The 18,866-nt window shown below is 32.6% G+C and overlaps 3 protein-coding genes across 6 annotated transcripts; 1 reads left to right on the plus strand and 2 right to left on the minus strand.

The window, feature by feature from the left end:
- Window positions 1-1,006: 1,006 nt before the first annotated feature.
- LOC119838357 (putative serine protease K12H4.7) lies at window positions 1,007-5,451 on the minus strand. The gene is made up of 8 exons (XM_038364280.1): window positions 5,054-5,451; window positions 4,410-4,642; window positions 4,090-4,228; window positions 3,165-3,310; window positions 2,748-2,870; window positions 2,228-2,366; window positions 1,600-1,773; window positions 1,007-1,157 (listed from the first exon to the last, which is right to left on the minus strand). The coding sequence occupies exons 1-8, from the start codon at window positions 5,230-5,232 to the stop codon at window positions 1,052-1,054; spliced, it is 1,239 nt and encodes a 412-aa protein (XP_038220208.1). The 5' UTR covers window positions 5,233-5,451; the 3' UTR covers window positions 1,007-1,051.
- A 959-nt stretch (window positions 5,452-6,410) lies between these two features.
- LOC119838355 (protein FAM76A) lies at window positions 6,411-10,978 on the minus strand. Of its 4 annotated transcripts, none has more exons than XM_038364278.1 (8): window positions 10,686-10,978; window positions 10,501-10,565; window positions 10,221-10,324; window positions 9,838-9,947; window positions 9,222-9,331; window positions 8,671-8,777; window positions 7,907-8,028; window positions 6,411-7,611 (listed from the first exon to the last, which is right to left on the minus strand). In XM_038364278.1, the coding sequence occupies exons 1-8, from the start codon at window positions 10,776-10,778 to the stop codon at window positions 7,375-7,377; spliced, it is 948 nt and encodes a 315-aa protein (XP_038220206.1). In that variant the 5' UTR covers window positions 10,779-10,978; the 3' UTR covers window positions 6,411-7,374. The 4 variants fall into 4 exon arrangements, with proteins under 4 accessions (XP_038220206.1, XP_038220204.1, XP_038220205.1 ...); XM_038364276.1 differs by having other exon boundaries at window positions 8,659-8,777; XM_038364277.1 differs by having other exon boundaries at window positions 8,671-8,786; window positions 10,686-10,977.
- Window positions 10,979-11,673: 695 nt separating this feature from the next.
- LOC119838365 lies at window positions 11,674-18,824 on the plus strand. Its single transcript, XM_038364290.1, has 9 exons — window positions 11,674-11,855; window positions 11,947-12,096; window positions 12,192-12,324; window positions 13,010-13,185; window positions 13,720-13,907; window positions 14,739-14,907; window positions 15,186-15,246; window positions 15,323-15,690; window positions 15,769-18,824. The coding sequence occupies exons 1-9, from the start codon at window positions 11,804-11,806 to the stop codon at window positions 18,615-18,617; spliced, it is 4,146 nt and encodes a 1,381-aa protein (XP_038220218.1). The 5' UTR covers window positions 11,674-11,803; the 3' UTR covers window positions 18,618-18,824.
- Window positions 18,825-18,866: the final 42 nt, after the last annotated feature.

The following is an 18,866-nucleotide window of genomic DNA, read 5'->3' on the forward strand; positions in this document are numbered from 1 at the left end:
TTTTTTTTTTCTTAGTATAATTCTTCAGCTCGCCTCGGCCGCAGCGCGATTTGTGTTGTGTTTCCGAAAAGGATCGAAAGTGGAAAAGAGCCATTTCGAAAACACACCGACCCGTTCGGGGCAGTGGCATTGTGCATTTATGATGCTGCCGATATTTAGATGAAGTAATTGAACTTTATGAATTTAGACGTTTAGAATTTTGATTATTCCTAGTTCGGGTAGTGTAATTGTGGTTGTATTTTTCGATCTGTTTCGACCCGTTAAACTTTCTAATAACTAACTCTCTGTGGAAATAAAATTTGTCACGATGTGGAATTTGAAAATAAAAAGTGTATTCTCGACATGATTGGGATTCGAAATGTATAATTTTATTTGATAACCTTTACTCCCGTCACTTTATCACTGTATTATATCTATTATCTATCTACACAAATATTTTCTTTAATGGCAACTCCCTTCACACTGATGACTTGGTCACAAAACACATCAAAATCTTGTTAATAAAATGACAAGCATATTCAATTCCTTACAGTTTTGCATTGGAAGTAGGATAAGAATAATATTTTCTTATCACACAAAGTACCGTTTACCTACTTAATACTGTTCTTTTAAACAACAGATAGTACAATTACATATTTCTTCTATGTTCTACTACTACCTGCAGCTGTTTTATTCAAGCTGATAATTTATTTATTTATTTATTACATTAAGGATCACCAACATGACATACACGGATAACGTGGATAGAGAGTTTTATAAAATTAAACAAAAAAGACTTAGTGCTGTCACAATTATAGGCAACCACTACTAATAAAAATAACATTTCACAGCCTGCAGCTAACAGCTATTTAAATACGAACACAATTTCGTCTTAAATATATTTTACAAAAAAAAAAAAAAACAAAATAATAGAAAACTAAAATTATTATCATTTGTTTTTATGCTACAATTGTCTTGATGTAAAACAGCTTGCTTGTATTTTCGATTTATAAATTGAAAAACATAATGAATTAAAAATATTTATTCTACATTGTACAATATAAAAGAAGAATCACTTTAGCCAACTTGCAATCAGTCTTCGCGCTGCTTGTTGCGCGTTTGTCATTCTAATTGTGTCTGTTGAGAGCCAGCGTTGCATGTCGAAACAATGGGATGCCCTGCGAACAAATTTTAATAACGTTTTTTTTTTACTTCTTTGTATCGATTTAGTAATTATTATAGAGAGGAAAGATATGATTGTTTTTTTTGCACCGAGTAGGTTCCCGAACGATTGAACCGATTTTTTTTCTCACAGAGAGTCACATTATTCATAGTTATTTAATTCTAGAATTGGTCAAAATATGATGTTCTTACATGAAATTTAACGTTTTTTTTTTTATTTCCATGTGAAAAAATTAAAACATTTTAGAACTTAGGATGAACTCTTAACTCGGCTAATTAATGCAAAGGGTCTTTCACGACAGAAAAGGGTCTTGGCTTTCACGACAGAAACTGGATATTATTCACTTTAACAGATAGTTGTAAATTCACTTTATATTCACTACACTACAAATTCCAACTGCAATTAAGAGGTAACTTTCAAAGGTTCAACAAAAATACCTCGGTACAGTATAAGTAGGAGAAGTCTCGGACAAATCCTGCTCGTAGACTCCGAGAGCGCGCCACGGATCGATGAAACCGTGTATGTTGACGGTATTGTTGACTCTGGGTTCGAGGCCGCCGAAAACGCGATTGACGCGCTCTGCGGCCGCATATACGAAGGCTTCGTCGAAACTAGAACAATAATTGGATAATATTGGAGTTAAGAATAATAGTACTGATGAAAACAAATAAGATTCATACAAATCTTGTCCAAATACAATATTAATTAAATTCAATCTACAATCTTTGCTTGTTAAAATCACCATGACTTAAGCCAGCACAATATAATGGGGTGTAAATGCAAGCGAATGTATATCATAAAACTTTGAATAACTTATCATGTTAATTTACTTTAAATGTTTTCATCACATTCGGTCTCAAGTATTTTGAAATTAATTAAAGAAACTAATGTTAAAAAATGCTATTTTCTATTATAATATATATGACTGTTGATCTTTAACTACAGCAAGTGGCACTCGTTCACGCCGTTATACCAAGACTTATATGAATAGAATTCTATTGAAATTGGCTCTCATTAAAATGCTAATAAAGTGCTTTATAGTATAGTAGTACCAACGTAGCTCACCTTGGATCATAAGCTTGTTTACAAACATCCACATAGAAGGCAACAGTCAGCCAGCGCAGTTGGTCGAACACGGTGCCAATGCGTGGCGCAGTCTGGTAGTATCCGTACTCCGTGCACGTTTGGTAGTACCAAGCACGAGCTAAAAAAAATCGTCCATAAGTTTATTAGAACACACATGGAAATACACTTTCTCACCTTTAAGAAACAATTCAGTGATATCAGATTTCTTTAAGATAATTTAAGACAAAACTATACAGGCGTCCCGCTGAATAATAGCTTCTTGCAGTCGGGGAGCCGGAGGCCCATATTCTTTTCCTTACTCCTCCCAGTCTTACTCCTCCCTTTATTCCTCTCGCCAATCCTTACTAAATCCCTTTCCAATTTAATTTCGGCAATCCCTTTGTAGAGGCGTAAGGTCTGCAATCGACTCGTTCATGGGCCCTACGATTACCATCAGGCGACCCAACCGCTCCATTGCCAACATTGACCTGAAAATTCTGAAATTTTCAAATAATCTTACAATTGGTGTTCCTGTTTCTATAGCCTTCTACGTAATTGTCGTAATTCAAGTTCCAACAGTCGTTTGCAGCTAAGTTGCGGATGGCAGCGATGTAACCACCGATTTTTTCCATTGGATTTGTTCCTGCAATTAAATTGCAAATAAATTGTTTATTTCTATTAAATTAGTGTCCTTTATACATAAATGCAACTTATTTAACCGATTTCAAAAGCAGAGGTTCTCAGATCAGTAATTTAGTTATGTCAGGACTGAGTCCGCGAATTGTTTATAAATTTGGAACATTATCAAGACTGCAGGGCATTAAGAAAGTAATAGTTAGAGAATGCTTCTCTGTTTTACAGCATTTAATTATCTTTAGAGCAATAATAATAAAGAATTAAGAATTAAACCGTATTAAATTAGTAAAAGAGTGAATACCGTAAGCTTCACTTGCGAAATTATTACAAATGGTTCGAAGTGTGCCAGGTCGGGCTTGTTGCACGGAAGTGGAGAATGTCCAACTGATGAGACCCGAAAAGTATCCCAACTCGAATTCATTGTTGTAGTCTAACGGTCCGCACAATCTGGAAGTAAATCAAGTAAATCAATTACATTTGTTACACTAATTATCATATCATTTCGTTACATTTTATTTCTATTAAATTTTCAAGCATGTAGTCTAAAGTTTTTAAATTTTTTTTAAAGTATCATTCATGTTTCAATAAAAACAATTAAACAACCCGTTGTTTAATTATTTTTATTGAAACGCAAAACATTAGATGAAGGAAAATAAAGCTAGTTGAAGATAAACTTATATTTGTAGTTATAATTAGTAAAAACTTTTTGAAATTAGTTATTGAAAATTGGACAATTGCCAACACTTTGCTTGTCTGCGTGCGTGGGCCGTCTACGCTTTTTGACCAAGCACATTAATTCAAAAGCTTCTGTAAGTTTATTACTATGCATGGATATTAATTGCTCTTCCATAAAGAATTTTGAAAGCTAAAGCTGTACCTAGTAACAAAAGCTACATTTTTATGTTATTTTTAGATTCCGTAACCAAAGGGTAAAACAGAATTCTCTTACTAAGACTTCGCTGTCCGTCCCTCTATCACTAGGTTACATCTCATGAACCGTGATGCTTCGACAATTTAAATTTTCAGACATGATTTATTTCTGTTGTCGCTATACCGCTATGCTGGATTATTAAGTGTTATAACAGCAGCGATTAGCACGGTCATAAATTGGATCGGTGAACTTTATTTGCAGAACCCTAAGTGTCGTAACTCCGACTCGCACATCACAAACATCATAGCATCCCGGTCCTATATAGGATAGTCTCATAATCATACTCAAATTTTACCTATAGCTTTTCTCTAACTCCCGTCTTCCAGTCTCCGTATTCATGGCTGCTATTGTGTCAGCTATACCCCGCCGTATTGTTGCAATGCATTGCTCACCCCCTTCCGATAAAAATGCTTCGTGCACAACTTCCAAATATCCTGGAAATTTTGGTTTGTTTTAATGCATTTTGTTGTATGGTCGGGTATGTATATGGTTATGCAAAATTTACAAAAACAGTTTTGCAGAGATGTAGGTAAATACTTACTCAATTTTCTTATTATATATATAGAATATATAACTTAACTTTTATTTTTAATTTTTAATCATAAAATTGTTTACCAGTAAAATCAACTTTCGCCAAAATAGGTCCACTGGAGCCGACACCACCGACCACCAGGTGCGGGTATCTCTGCTTGAACCATATCACCATGTTAGCCGCGTACGAGCCTCCATACAACACCACTTTACTATTAGCGAATCTGGGGTGGCTCTTTATTTCACCTATGAATTGTGCGAGATCAGCTAGCGCTTGGTCTACGTTCAAAAAACGTAAATTCTGTGTAGTAAAGTTTCTGTAAAAATAAGTTTATGCAATTTATTTGAACAATAGCTTAGCTTGCGTGGTTAAAATAAATTTGTATGGTACAAACTTTCATGCCGTATTATATCCCATTGAATTAATCAAAATCTTTTCTTAACGGTTGCTTATAGCATTGTGGCTATCTGCATGCCAAATTTCAGTCCGATCGGTTCAGTAGTTTAAGCTGTGCGTTAATCGATCAGTCAGTCAGTCACATTTTTATATATGAACATTTACGTAGCTAGGTAAGGTGTAATATTTTTATAATCTATTAGACTTATAAAGGAAAAAATACTCTTAATAATTTTAGCTATAACATCTGTTAGGTATAACAGATTTTTTTGTATGGTAACAGATTTATATCTACTTAGCGAAAACGTAAAAACTATGTAGAAAAGCTTACCGATAAGGCAAAGATTGACCATAATATCTATGTTCTGTATAAAACTGGTATCCCTTATTCTCACGTGCCGCCTCGTACATGTTACCGGCTCGCAGCCAGCCTTCTACTATGTCCCATTCTCCACCAACAAGAATGAAGATTGGATATCCATCGCCTCCAAAGAATTCATCGTTGAACATGAAACGCTAATTTAAGATATTAGGTATTACCTAAATGTTTTCAACTGTCTAAGTGAAATAAATGTTCCACTTTTATGGTTTATTTTCAAATTGTGATTAATCATAATGATTAGATAATACATTCGTGCATAGATATACCCTTAACGATACTTTATTAAATTTTTAATCATGTTTCAAAATTTCATTTATATTAAAATGTTGAATTTAATATCGAGTAGGTATTACTCTAATAGACTTCTGTTAGTTTTTTTTAATTTTGTGGACAATTACCTAATATTAAAATTGCTCACAAATTTACGATTACCTATTAAAATTTCAGTAACTTGACTATTAAAATGTTACATTATAAACCTCAAAAGAACTTAAGTATACGTACCATTTGATAGGTATCTGTATTTTGCGGATCAAAATGGTCGATCGGCATAGTTATCCAACTGGTTTTCACGTCAGAAGTGCTGAAAAACTGAACATCCCCTGGCGACGATAGGTCCACCCGTATCGGGGGTTCTATCGATCGTCCCATGGCCCACGCACATGGTACGAGGCATATTACTGTATAAAATAATATCTGAAAATTGCAAGAGAAACTAAGCTTCCAGTATCTAGCAAATTTGTTTCATGGACCAAAAAGTTGACTAGAATTGTTTAAGTTAAATGAAATAAGGGAAAATAACATTTTATGAAACATTTACCAAAATTCCGTAAGACATACTTAAGTGTACATTTGTGTACAAGTAATTCACTAACCAATTTCGCTTTAATTTGGTTATATCGGTATAATCCATAGGCTCGTTAAGCATAACAAATTATAATAATTATTTTAGTAATCGACTTTGATCGAGGCACATAATAAAAAAAGTGCATGGATAAAAACAAAAACTCACCATTTTTAATAGTATTACAAGCACCAACTGAATTATTGTATCTTGTTATCATATCAATTGATAGCCTTATAATTAAAGATTATGATTACAGTATGATAAAATTCTTAAGTATGTTAATTTTTTTTATACCATAGACGATACATATATTCTAGCGATGTTGTAATTGCAATACAGCGCTAAAACATACAGGTTATCTTATTTTAATGATTTTTTTGATTTCACTTAAAATATTTATCCATATTAAAAAAGTATTATCATCTCTTGTTTCGGAGCTCAATGAAAATAAAACAACGATTTATTTTTAAACATTTATTTTGATTTACATTATATTGTTCTAATTGCATAATTATCACGAGACAATGGAATAAGGGATGTTGATTTAATAATTACATCGATTCACATAATATATTAGAGCGAGGCCGCAAAGACAATGACTATTAGCTAATCCACAGTGCGAATATTCTACGATTCAAGTAATGTCCTTTTATTATAATGCAAATAATAATATTTTATTAATGTCAAAGGTAAATTCGACTAATATACCTCACTTTTCTATTTTAGTCGAAAAATTCATGATTAATAGTTTGAGAAATTAATATTTTACTTTGTTTCATAAAATGTAAATGTCAATTATCTACATTAACTCTTTGTGAATGAAATCGTTTCATACGAAAGTAAGACAATAAAGAGGTTACAACACTACTATATTTTTGGTATTATTTCCCCGTTAAACTACTATTGTACAATTGTGTATATTATTTCGAATAAAGGTTACAACGTCATCATTGAGACTACACTTAACAGCGACAACTAAACGGAAAAATGATATGATCGCTTTATTATCTTCGTAGATTTAATTCAATAACACTACATTCATCCATCATAATCGTTACAAAATAACAAGAAATAAATTATTGAATCACATTAATTCTAATATTCAACTACAATTTCGTTTCCTACGTTATAAAAAAAATGCGTAAAAAAATATACAAAAATTAGAATTTTGGTTGTACCTACACGCTGTCCTTTCAAACGCACACGCTTTCGACCCGCATCAGTTTCCACTTACTTCTAGAACGTTCGTCGTCAAACACAAAACATCCTCCCACGCACTTACGCTAAATACGAGTTAAAATTGATACCTAGTTCCGCTTAACTGTATAAAGGCTACAAATGAAACCATTTGTAGGGTAAAAAAATAAGAGGAAAAAACTTTCCAAAATTATGGCTAAAAACGAATAAATTATGAAGATCTGGTCTAGTTGGTGCTGGGGCTGTCCGTGCCGCTGCCGCTGTTCTCGGCGTTCACGAGCGCCGATTTAGTGTTCTTGTTGTTCTTTTTCGCCGACTTGCTGAGCGTCGCCACTTCCTTCAGCAGGTTCTGTATCTTCGTGTTCATCAGATTGAAGCGCGTCTCGTTCAAACGCTCCTTGTTTTTCATTTCGTTGCGCAGGTCCGTCGTGTCGTTGTGGTGCTGCGCTTTCAGCTCGGTTATCTGCAATTTATATTAATTGTTGTGTATAGGATGACCATTACTTGATACCAGTTAACATTAATATGAAAAACAAAAACAAAACAGTGACTTCAGTTAATAATATTCAAAAATAGTTATACACTATTGATATAACTCATACTTGACATTGATATTACTGAGTGTTCTTAATTGATTTAGGATTTATTTGATTAAGTGTTTGATACACACAACAATATTATGTTAATCCTATATTATTTTTCACCCAACCAAAGATTTACTAGAAACATATAAAAATACATTTTAACTGAGTACATACCAATTTATCCTTTGAGAGTAACTCCATGTCCTTCTGCTGTACTTTCTTCTGTAAGCTGGCGATGGTCTCCTTCAGTTGTGTCATAGCAACCACATGATCAGAACTATTGGGGTCTAATTCTCCTAGTGCAAGTAAAAGTTCGTTTCATTTCATATTATACTCGCAGTAAATAGTACAATAGGTTTAGAATATTAAACAAAATCAACACTATCGTTAGGCAAAATGCAAACAAGAAAAAATTATGTATTATTGGAAAATGATTAGAGAGCGTCCATAAATTCTGAGAGTTTAAGGTAGGGAGGTGTTCAAGTCAAATCTCATCTCATTTAACGTTGGAGAGGGGGTTCTCAGCAAATATCACAAAATTTTCTTTCTAATTAAAACAAAAAAATATATATACTTTGGTCCATTATCCAAATTATACATGCTAATTGTAACATGATTAAGATCATTCACTAATTTGTGTCGGGGGAGGAACATATATTAAAAAAAAAACACCTTACAGGTTGCTGTTAATAAATGGTGATGTTCAGGGTCCAAGGATCCATATTAATACATATTTTATCATACCCAAATTAGTTATAGAATTTTTTAATATCAGCCATTTAGAAAGTAGATCTATAGGGAGTGAAATAGGAGATGAAACATAATTGCAAATAATATGTTATGTTGGGTATTCATTTTGATTGTATTAAAAAATAGTCCTTTGGCGTACATAAAGCAAAAAATAAATAAAACCAAACTACTTATACCTGAGAACAAACCTTGTAAGGGGTTTAGTTTAGATTTCTTTTCTAATGGAGCATCATTAAGTGAGGAATCATTGGCATTTGCTTTGATCATGTCAGACTTGCGTTTGTCCTTGTGACTGCTTTTTGATCTGTGGGCAATGCATAACTTCTGACCATTAAAAATATTAAAAAAAGAAAGAGATCATTGCAAACATATATAAACAATTTCGGTAGAAGTACCTTATCATCTATTCTTCTATACCAATAATAATAAAACTGATTTTTTTTTATCATGAAAATGTCAGGAACTAATACTAAAATGGATAGAAATTTTTGAAATATGTCCAGTATCATACTTGAGTGCTACATATGTACCACGGGCCAAGCTATGGTGACCCTTGTTTTCTCCATCAAAATAAATCCATTTAAGAAACATTTTGTGATACTGATTTCCTGATAACTTAACCATCTATAGCTTCTCCATTAGCTAATCAATAATAACATGGATATGGAATGGGTTAATTGCAATTCCTATTCAAAGCAGACCAAGTATATTTAAAATTAAATAATAAACTTGAACTGACTTGTGTGCCCTGTGTTTGTGTTTATCCACTGAAGACAAGTGCTGTTTTGTTCTGGCCAAAGCCCTCTTCAGTGATTGGGTGCAGAGCCAACAAAGTAGCTTTCCATCCACCTGAAATGAAAGAATATGTTACAAAAATAAGTACATAAAATACATAGAATTAAGTATTAATTCTTCTATAACAAGCATAGCAGGTTGAGCTCTAAACAAAAAATTTTTATTCAGGAAAACTAAGGCCTATTAGCCTGACATATTGTCTATTTAATTGTTGATATAGATAACAATCATAACTTATCATTGATCAAAGATAATAAAAGTAGATTTTTTTTGAGGATTCTAATTTTAAATATAGAAGCTTATGTTATAGTAAACTAGCTGCGCCCCGCGGTTTCACCCGCGTAAGTCCGTATCCCGTAGGAATATCGGGATAAAAAATAGATGTTGGCCGATTCTCAGACCTACCCAATATGCTTACCAAATTTCAGAGGAATCGGTCAAGCCGTTTCGGAGGAGTATGGCAACGAAAACTGTGACACGAGAATTTTATATATTAAGATGTTGCTTTTTTATTTTTTTATTTTAGTATGCTATAAAAAAAAAACATTTAAAAAGATCACCTTTTTACTGTCATCATGCCTGTCAAATGCACATCTTTGCTTGCACTGTTCACAAGTAACTGCAGGGCCATACTTGCGCTCAGAATTTGCACAGCGTTGACATTTGTTTCCTGTAAACATGATATAATAATAATATGAAATAATTCTCAGTACTTATTAAAGTTAAAAAAAAATTGTTTTGTATTAAAACATAATAATAAATAATTCAAGATTTTATGTCTATGTGATAAACTGTTCTTTTACAACTTCTCATTCTATATTATTTTTAGAAACTTATATTCAGCTGTTTGGTATTGTGTATATAATGTTTTTTTTTTCTTTATCGACCTTAAATTATATTTCCATATACATGCAGCTCAAATATATGGTGAATCATAACTTACCAATGAATGCAGCGATAATGTTGCAATATTCACATGCTGTTGGTTTGCCATAGGCCTTAACGTTAGCCTCACATTTCTTACATATTGAAGATGTATTAGATTTACTGCAAAAATTTCGTTTTTACAATTTGTGCTATCAATTCACATGGTTTTGAAATAATTGTTATAGAAGCAAAAGTAAAATGCATGTCATCATTCTAAGCAGTGGTAAACTATGCAGGTGCATTTGACGGTGTAATTAAAAAGCTACGAGTCACATGATTTGGCGAATGACACTGACCTTGTTTGTTGAAACTCCGAGCGACAATATGTGCACTTCACCACAGGGAACGAGCCGCGGCATTCCTGAAATATCCAAATACAATCGCGTCAGCACTGACGTCAGAATAACAGTATTGAAACGCAAAACAAAACTGATGGTTTACTATACTTTTCTTGGTTGTATCCATATTCCACGATATTTACCTTGCACAGTTGTTCACCAGGCGACAATTCTTCGAAAGGATGCCTCGAGAAACAACGGGAACAAGCGAATAGTGCAGTAGATGTAGAACTCATTTTACTTGATTTCGAATATTAACAGCGTTGTTATGATTCACAGTTACAAACTTAACAATATACGATTAAAAACAATAATGTATAATGAAATGTTAACAAAATTATAGGCTTATTATAAAATACCTACATAAAAAAATTGCAACAACAAATTGTTCACTGTTCTTAGAGAAAATTTAAAACCGCCATGTTAGATGAATGATCATTGAATTGAACGAGGATGAACGATGAACGAATGGTATGGTGAATGAATGTATAAACTTCAAACTTTTAATCCTAAATGATCTTTAATCTTCTATAAATATTTATATCTAGCTTACCCGGAAACCGCTGTTCTGACATAATCTTAACATTCAGGAATATGAATAATATATCTATTGATATTGGCCGTTTTTCAAACTTACTCGATATGCACACAAAATTTCATAAAAATCGGTCCAGTCGTTTCGAAGGAGTACAATAACTAACATTGTGACACGAGAATATTATAAATATAGAGATATACGTGTTACTTTGTTTGTCAGTGATGGACTCCAAAACTATTCCACCGATTTTAATCAAATTTGTAACAAAAACAAAAATGGAGGATTTCTGAACTTCTTGATAAAATGAAAGTTAATTATATTTTCTATATATGACCTTCTCAAGCTCCCGCTCCTAACCCAAGTCTGAATAAGATAGCGTATAAATACCTATTTTAGAATTTTTATGTATATGTAAACCAAAAGCATTTTTAAACGTAAGTTCACACTTGTGGCTTGGAGTATTCATGCGAATGTAAATGATAAGCATAAGGACATAGAGTACCTTCGTATACAGCGAAACGCAGCCCTAGCCAAAAGCTTCGTTCAAACGTCAAGTCACAAGTGTCAATTGTGAAAAGTCAAAACATAAAGCTTGGTATCATTTGAAGTGAAGAACAGAGCGTGTTTTGTGTTTCGTGTTTATTGTTGTTTAATTAAGTAAAAATGGTTAAATGTTTTCCCCCATATATTTAAGGAACATCGTGGTATTTCCATAGTAAGTTCATGATGGCTATACCACCTTTCCCACCTCAAGATTTGGCAAAATTGGTCCTAGGTAAGAAGTTATTATTTGGCGGGAGTGTGTTAACGTCCATTCATAACGGTTACGGTATTAAATATTCTTCTATTCTTCGCTTATTCAACAGGATATCTTGCTGAAGAGGAATTAATGACAGCATATGATGAATTTCTTCAAGCCAGTCCATATTTAGACGCGTTTCGAAATGAATATGACAGAATATTTATGACATCGCTCAGAACTATTTTGGCTGATTATAGGGCAGTTAAAATACATGGTTTGTAATGGCGCATTTCACATAAAATCACATCACATATGGAACTTATTAGAATTATCAATAGCTTTGTGATTGTATAATTGTTTTCTTTTCAGTGGAAACATGTAAGCCACATTTGTTGCGCAAAAAGTTACTTCAATGTACAAATATATTTGAAATAGTTAAATTCCTTATCAGCCTCATAGACCACCATAAATTACTTGCAGAAGATCATAGTGAAAAATTCAGGTAAAATGTAGTATTTTTATTACTCATTAAGTATATATGATTTGATTTGGTGTAGTTATATTTAAATTAAAAATCTTTTTAAATTTACTGCATTCCAAAATACATGACATTAACTGATATCCTCATAAGATATTAAAGTCATAACAGCTTAGCTGTCTGCACCTACTATAGAGCTCATCTCTATATGCAAGCTTATTCGGCACTGTAATAATATCAAGACTTGCAAGTCTTGTTAGTATTAGTTAGGGCCTAGTTCAAACTTAACATGATATTCTTAATACATATACTCACATTTATCAACATTATTTTTGAACCAGTAGTTCCTGAGAGTATTCTAGCATACATTGACATTATGAGAGCAAATTCAAAGATAAACTCAATTTCTTCATCAATGATATACAAATTTCAAAATATATTTACCATGCTTTAAATATTATCGTTTTGTTTATTTTATGTTATGTAAATACATAGATCCCAATTTTCTGTAATTTCTTATTCCTATGCATTCATTATAATCATTTATTTGGAAATGATGAACATCAGCTGAAACAGGAAACCCAAAGTATCACTTCCTGAAGTATATAATATTAATTTTTAGTTTATTACTTAAACCATGATTATATATTACTGTTACAATGCTATCTATCATGGTCGATATTTATATTCATACCGGATTGAATTGCAGTTTGCAGAAATCAAGTCTGCCAAAGGGAATTACTTGCGAAGTATGTAATCCATTAAATCTGAAAACATGTGTTTGTAATAGCAAAATATCAACTACAACTCTACCACAGTTGATTAATGAAGAAAATTCCACATATAACAACTCTGTAGAGGCGACATCTTTGCAAGATTTACCTGGTATGTGATAGTCTTCTTACCTTATTTTTATGTAAAGCTAATGTAGGTCTTTTGTTATATCCTTCTAGAAAATATAGTCCCAGTAGGACTATCAATAATAGATAACAATTTGTCAATGATCCAAATACCTCATATTATCATTTAAATAAACACACTTTGATTATTATTTTTCATTGTAATAAAGGAATAGTGAAATTATGATAAGATAACAAACAATATTTATTTATGACTAGCTTTCCGATCACGCCTTCGTCTTCGTAGGCAAATGTAATTGTAGTTAAAAGTAGCCTATGTTACTGTCTAGCCTCCTAACTATCTCCTAATAGAAAATCATCTTATGTCATAAAATTACTCTGCTGTGTGTGTGAAAAAGGACAATCAAACAAATAAATAAGCAAACACATTTGCATTTATAAGATTAATAGTTAAGATTAGAATTGTAACAAACTTTATTAATATGCTCAAAATATAACCTAAAAATTGTTGTTTAATTTTTCATGTAATTTGTTTCTTAAATGTCTCTATTAATTGCAGGAAATTCAAAATGTAACTTAAAACCTGAATTAGGAATGAGAAATAGTATATGTTTAAGCACTGATCAGAAAGAAGGCCAGAATAAAAAACAGGATAATAACAGTTTGAGTAGCACTTCTATCAAACAAGTTGCTTATGATTTAAGTTCCATTAATCATAATCCTTTACCTGTTAACCAAATACCACAAGTAAGTTAATTTTATTGTATCAGAATAAGATCTATTTATTGGTGCAGTGTTGGCACAAGTATTAGAAGCCCTTTAGATAAAACACTAGCCGATTGCTCCAAATCTAAGACATGGATTTTAAATAATATCAGAATAAATATATATTTTCCTTACATTCTGAAAGAAGAAGGAATTAAACTGACAATGTGTACTTTATATGCTATTTACTGAATGCTTGTGTTTTATGGTTATGATAAAAATCAGTACTATACAATATTGTTAATATTTATACTAGATTTCTTTGCAGCTTTACCTGCGTAGTCATAGGAAAATACAGAAAGTCCCAGAGTCTTCCTTGTATAATTCCCATGCTGGTCGGATTTCTGGGATAAGAATTATCTTATGTCCTATCTTGGGTGTCAAGTTATATTTTTATGTGATAGACAGACAAACAGACAGAGAAAGTTTTTTTTATGTCACAGTCGGCTATGGAGCTGTTGGGAGCCTGATGGCAAGCGCTACCACCGCCCATGAACATTTAGAGAAGCATAAGGTCCATTGCAGATCTTACGCCTCTACAAATGTATTGCCGACTTTAAATTGGGAAGGGATTAAGAAAGGATTAGCGAGAGGAATAAAGGAAAGGACTGGGAAGGGTAAGGAAAAGGATATGGGCCTCCGGCTCACCCACTCACCGAATGAAACACAGCAGAATGCCATTTCACGCTGGTCTTCTGTGGGGGTGTGGTACTTCCCCAGTGCGAGCTGGCCCAATTCATGCCGAACCATATAAGTAGGAATTCACACTCATATAGTATCCAATATCTTATTAAAACTATGTATTTCTTTCAGGTGACAAAAGCAAGTTGTATGGATTCAAAGCAAAAGATTGAAGAATTTAACAACATTTTGAATGTTGTGTGTAACAAGAGTGTTACCAATGAAAAGTTATATGATAATATAATATCAAATAGAATTTCAAATGAAGAAAACTTTCAAAATTTTGCAAATGGTGTTTTTGGTAAGATGAAAAAATTTAATATGTTACTTGTATACTTCATGTAGTCACATAACATTATTAATTTGAAACATCATATACATCATATAACTTTTATTTATACGCATTTGAATTTATTACTTTATAACCATACATGTATAAATTTGTAATGATTGTATTCTGTCTACAATATGAACAATCTCTCAATTAAATGTAACATCAAAATATATTATGTATAACAAAGGTTTTTTAATGTATCTAGGACTTATGTGAAATCTACAGTTTTATGTATATATTTTCAGGACATCATGAAAAAGTTACAAAGGTACCTGATTCAAGTACAACAGATGTAGTCATGCCCATGTATGTATAAATTTTATTATATTACAAACTAATATTTTTAATAATCCAAAAAATGATACAATGCTTTTGTTTACAGTGCCACCCAAACTGCCAAAGAAAATTTAATAAGTAATATTAAAGGTCCACCAAAACAAACAGATATCCAGACAAGTAATAATCTAGCTAGTCCCACAATACAGTACGAAAATATAACAGGAGACAAAATGCGAGTACATTTTCCGCCTAATAAAATTATAGGCAACAAAATAAGAATATTGTCAGATGTGAAAATAGATAAACAATGCAATGTTATGCCAATTTTGAAGGCAAATGTTACGTCTACAACATCTCAAACAGGGCGTACTTTATTGATAAATGGGCCACCGAGCCTTCGACAAAAAGGTTCTAACTTCTCTAAGGATGAAATAATGGCAATGCCCACATTGATCATTGTGCCTACTTCAGGTACATAATACTTCTGTTATTTATATGTATTATTAGTTGACCCTTGTAAATATTATAATGTTATATTTATTTTTATAGGACCATATAATATTATAAGCAAGCCAGTTACATCGACTGCAAATAATTTGCATAATAGTAATGATTCAAAGAATAAAACTGTACCAACAAGTGAAGCTTCTGCAGTTTCTCCTAAACGCAGACCAATCTATATTGAAGTGCCTTCGGACAATACATCAGTTCTAAATGATCAAAAATCTACTAAGATGAATGATGGAGGTCTTGTAAAAACTGTCGATGCTGTGAGTCATGCTTCTTTACCAAAGGATAATACAGCTCCCAGTAAGTCGAGCACTCCTCAAGCTTTACCACCGTTAAGGAAATCTTCGTCTACACCACGACGTTCCTCACATGTACGTGTTTTAGATTTCACTACTCCAAGAAGAATATTAAATGAAGCAATACCTGAAAAGGAAGCGAGCGATGACTCAGTTGTTGTTTTAAGTGATTCACCTGTTCGTCCTACAGTGAATATGGTATCAGATACATATGTTCCTAAAAATGATAATCTAAATGTAAATAGTAATTCTGAAATAAATATAGAGCAGAAAGTAATTAAGAAACGTAATTGGGATGAAGAATTGCGAGCGCTTGTGGCTTCTACTGCTAACACTTACCCAATCAGTGTTCCAAAATCCAGTAAGAAAAAGAAAAAGGTTGATGATAAGTCCCTAAAAGATAATACCAATCAACTTTGTAGTAACAGCAAAACAGAAGCCACAAAAGTTAAAAAATGCAAAAAGAAAACTAAGTCTTCAGAGGATGCTGAAGAACCTACAACAAGTGATCTAAAGGTAGACAAGAAAATCAAACCAACCATTAATATAATATCTGCTTCAAAACATCCTAATATAAGTGAACCTGAAAATGAAGACAAACTGAAGTTAAATGATATAGAAAACCAAATAGATACACCAGAAAATGAAAGATTGTCTTTACAAAATGTTATTGGCGCCAAACTAAATATATCAGATTTGCTAGAAACACCTTACAAACAGGCAATATATGATATACAAATGGAAACACCTAAATTTCTAGGTCCGGATTTACCAGATGAGCCAGTATCAGATATAAAAATCATGAATATACCAACACCTCGATTTTTTGATACACCAAACCCTACGCAAGCCACACCGTCGTCCTACTCTTCTCGGCCCACTGATTATTCTAGTGGTGGGTCTTATTACAAACCTGATGACCAAGATTATGTTCCCATTCCAGAAGTTGCCGCGTGCAAGATTACAGAAGCAAAGTCTAAAAATAAGGTTTCTAAACTCAGTGACAATCAAAAAGTGTCACCTAATGACACCGATGTCAAATCTGCAAAATCAAGACGGCCCGTTCGAAAATGTACCAAAAATGTGTCTTATTATAATACTTCCAATGTAAAAGAAGAAAAGAAAGAAGAAGAAGATGAGAAGAAGACAAATAAATATAATGTAATACGGGAGAAAGATGCCACAATGGTTAAAACTAAAACTGTAAAATCTAAACAAACGAAGACTAATCTTGAGAAGCACAAGTCACCATTTAAGAAAGATACTCCTAAAAATTTCATGAAAATTAAGCCGAGGCGTGTTACCCCAATTAAAAGTACTAAAAATAGAAAAAAATCGTCGGAACTATCAATATCCGCCAGGAAAATCGTTAATCTTAAAGAAAACAATCATAATGCTTCACCTACCCTAGCAGGTGTCCCTACAAAATCGCGAAGGAAGTCTTCAACACCCAGAAAACTTCACTGTAATAAAACATTTCACTCATCTACATCAAGTAATACATCTCCTGATTTGCCGGCAGAGCAGGAAACTGGAAGTAAAAATGTTAAAATTTGTGTCACACATGATTCAGATAGTGAGCAACAAATTCTGCGATGGTCTGATGACGGATCCCAAGACTTTAAACAAAAATCCGCTCACGAAGGTTCTGTTACAGAAGGCGAAGATATTATAACGAAAATTCAGGAATACATAGAAAAAATTGAAACTAACAAAAGTACTAATATGGACATTGCTAACCGACCTTTAGGAAGTTTGCAATGCGATTTAGTTAAAAGAGGATTTGACTTGGAAACTGCCAAAATAATAGAGCGAGATTTATTAGATACACCACCAATACAGGATGGTGTTGTTCAGTCTACAAGTAATGATACAGCTGAAGTAAACACAAACGAAAAAGAAATTGTAAAAGATTCGGAAAAAATTGAAGAAAATGTTAAAGATGTAATGCTGAAACCCGAAATACAGAAAGATGAGGTGGAACACGATGATGATATGGACGAAAATGGTGATATTGATTTTGATATAAAAGAAACCGACGAAAATACTGATAATTATTTTACATACATCTTCGATGAAACGAAGTATAACGCAAATTCAGATATAGCTAAATTGAAAGACAAATTTTCCATGGAAGTATGTATAGATGACGGAGTATCCATTCGTCTGAGGGCTACACAATTCAGTGTTTTGTTAGATCAAGATCCAGTAGAGGATAAGGGAATAGACGCGAAAGAATTGGAATCGGCAGTTACCTCAATATCTAATATAGAAAAGTTGTACACGCCAATCAAGCATTCCAGAGAGAGATGTTACGAAATATTTGATTCTACATTGACTAGTTTGGATACACCGCTAAAACCGTCTAGTCCTAAATTACACAATGAAAATTCAGTTACTGAGATTGTTTTAGAAGTTGAAAATATCAGTAGTAAAGCAGATGTTAAGAAGAGGAAAAGAGTGCAGAGTTTAGCTTCTGATGAAGGGTCTAATGTGAAACGTACAAAAGCGGACAGTCAATATTTAATAAACCCGGCCAGCATACAGAACATTGATATAGAATCCGTATTGAGCAAATTGCATGGACCATAGACAATTGTGTTTTAGTCAAGTTTTATGACTTTGGTTATAAATGTGTAATAATTTAGTGAGTTGATCTGACAATTTATTATACAAGTTAAAATGTTATTGAATATGAAATGTTAATTCGATTAAAGTTATATGTTTACCAGAATTGTGCTAGACACAAGAAAATATTATGTAAATTGTGTACATTAATAAAGATTTAAATTTTACACATATAAACTGGTTTTATATTTCGATCAAATGAACACGACTTAC

The sequence above is a fragment of the Zerene cesonia genome, unplaced genomic scaffold, assembly GCF_012273895.1.
Source record: "Zerene cesonia ecotype Mississippi unplaced genomic scaffold, Zerene_cesonia_1.1 Zces_u002, whole genome shotgun sequence".
NCBI classification, from domain to species: Eukaryota; Metazoa; Arthropoda; class Insecta; order Lepidoptera; family Pieridae; genus Zerene; species Zerene cesonia.

Excerpts from the sequence above, each read along its gene's own strand:
- LOC119838357 (XM_038364280.1), bottom strand. The coding sequence starts at position 5,232 with ATGTTCAACGATGAATTCTTTGGAGGCGATGGATATCCAATCTTCATT. Across the intron at positions 4,229-4,409 it reads GGCGAAAGTTGATTTTACTG|GATATTTGGAAGTTGTGCAC; the intron begins GTAAACAATTTT and ends CAAAATTTCCAG. Across the intron at positions 1,158-1,599 it reads CCTACTTATACTGTACCGAG|GGCATCCCATTGTTTCGACA; the intron begins GTATTTTTGTTG and ends ATTTGTTCGCAG.
- LOC119838355 (XM_038364275.1), bottom strand. The coding sequence starts at position 10,778 with ATGAGTTCTACATCTACTGCACTATTCGCTTGTTCCCGTTGTTTCTCG. Across the intron at positions 10,566-10,685 it reads CTGGTGAACAACTGTGCAAG|GAATGCCGCGGCTCGTTCCC; the intron begins GTAAATATCGTG and ends TGGATATTTCAG. Across the intron at positions 9,332-9,837 it reads GGCATGATGACAGTAAAAAG|GTGGATGGAAAGCTACTTTG; the intron begins GTGATCTTTTTA and ends CTTTCATTTCAG.
- LOC119838365 (XM_038364290.1), top strand. The coding sequence starts at position 11,804 with ATGATGGCTATACCACCTTTCCCACCTCAAGATTTGGCAAAATTGGTC. Across the intron at positions 12,325-13,009 it reads GATCATAGTGAAAAATTCAG|TTTGCAGAAATCAAGTCTGC; the intron begins GTAAAATGTAGT and ends ATTGAATTGCAG. Across the intron at positions 13,186-13,719 it reads ATCTTTGCAAGATTTACCTG|GAAATTCAAAATGTAACTTA; the intron begins GTATGTGATAGT and ends TATTAATTGCAG.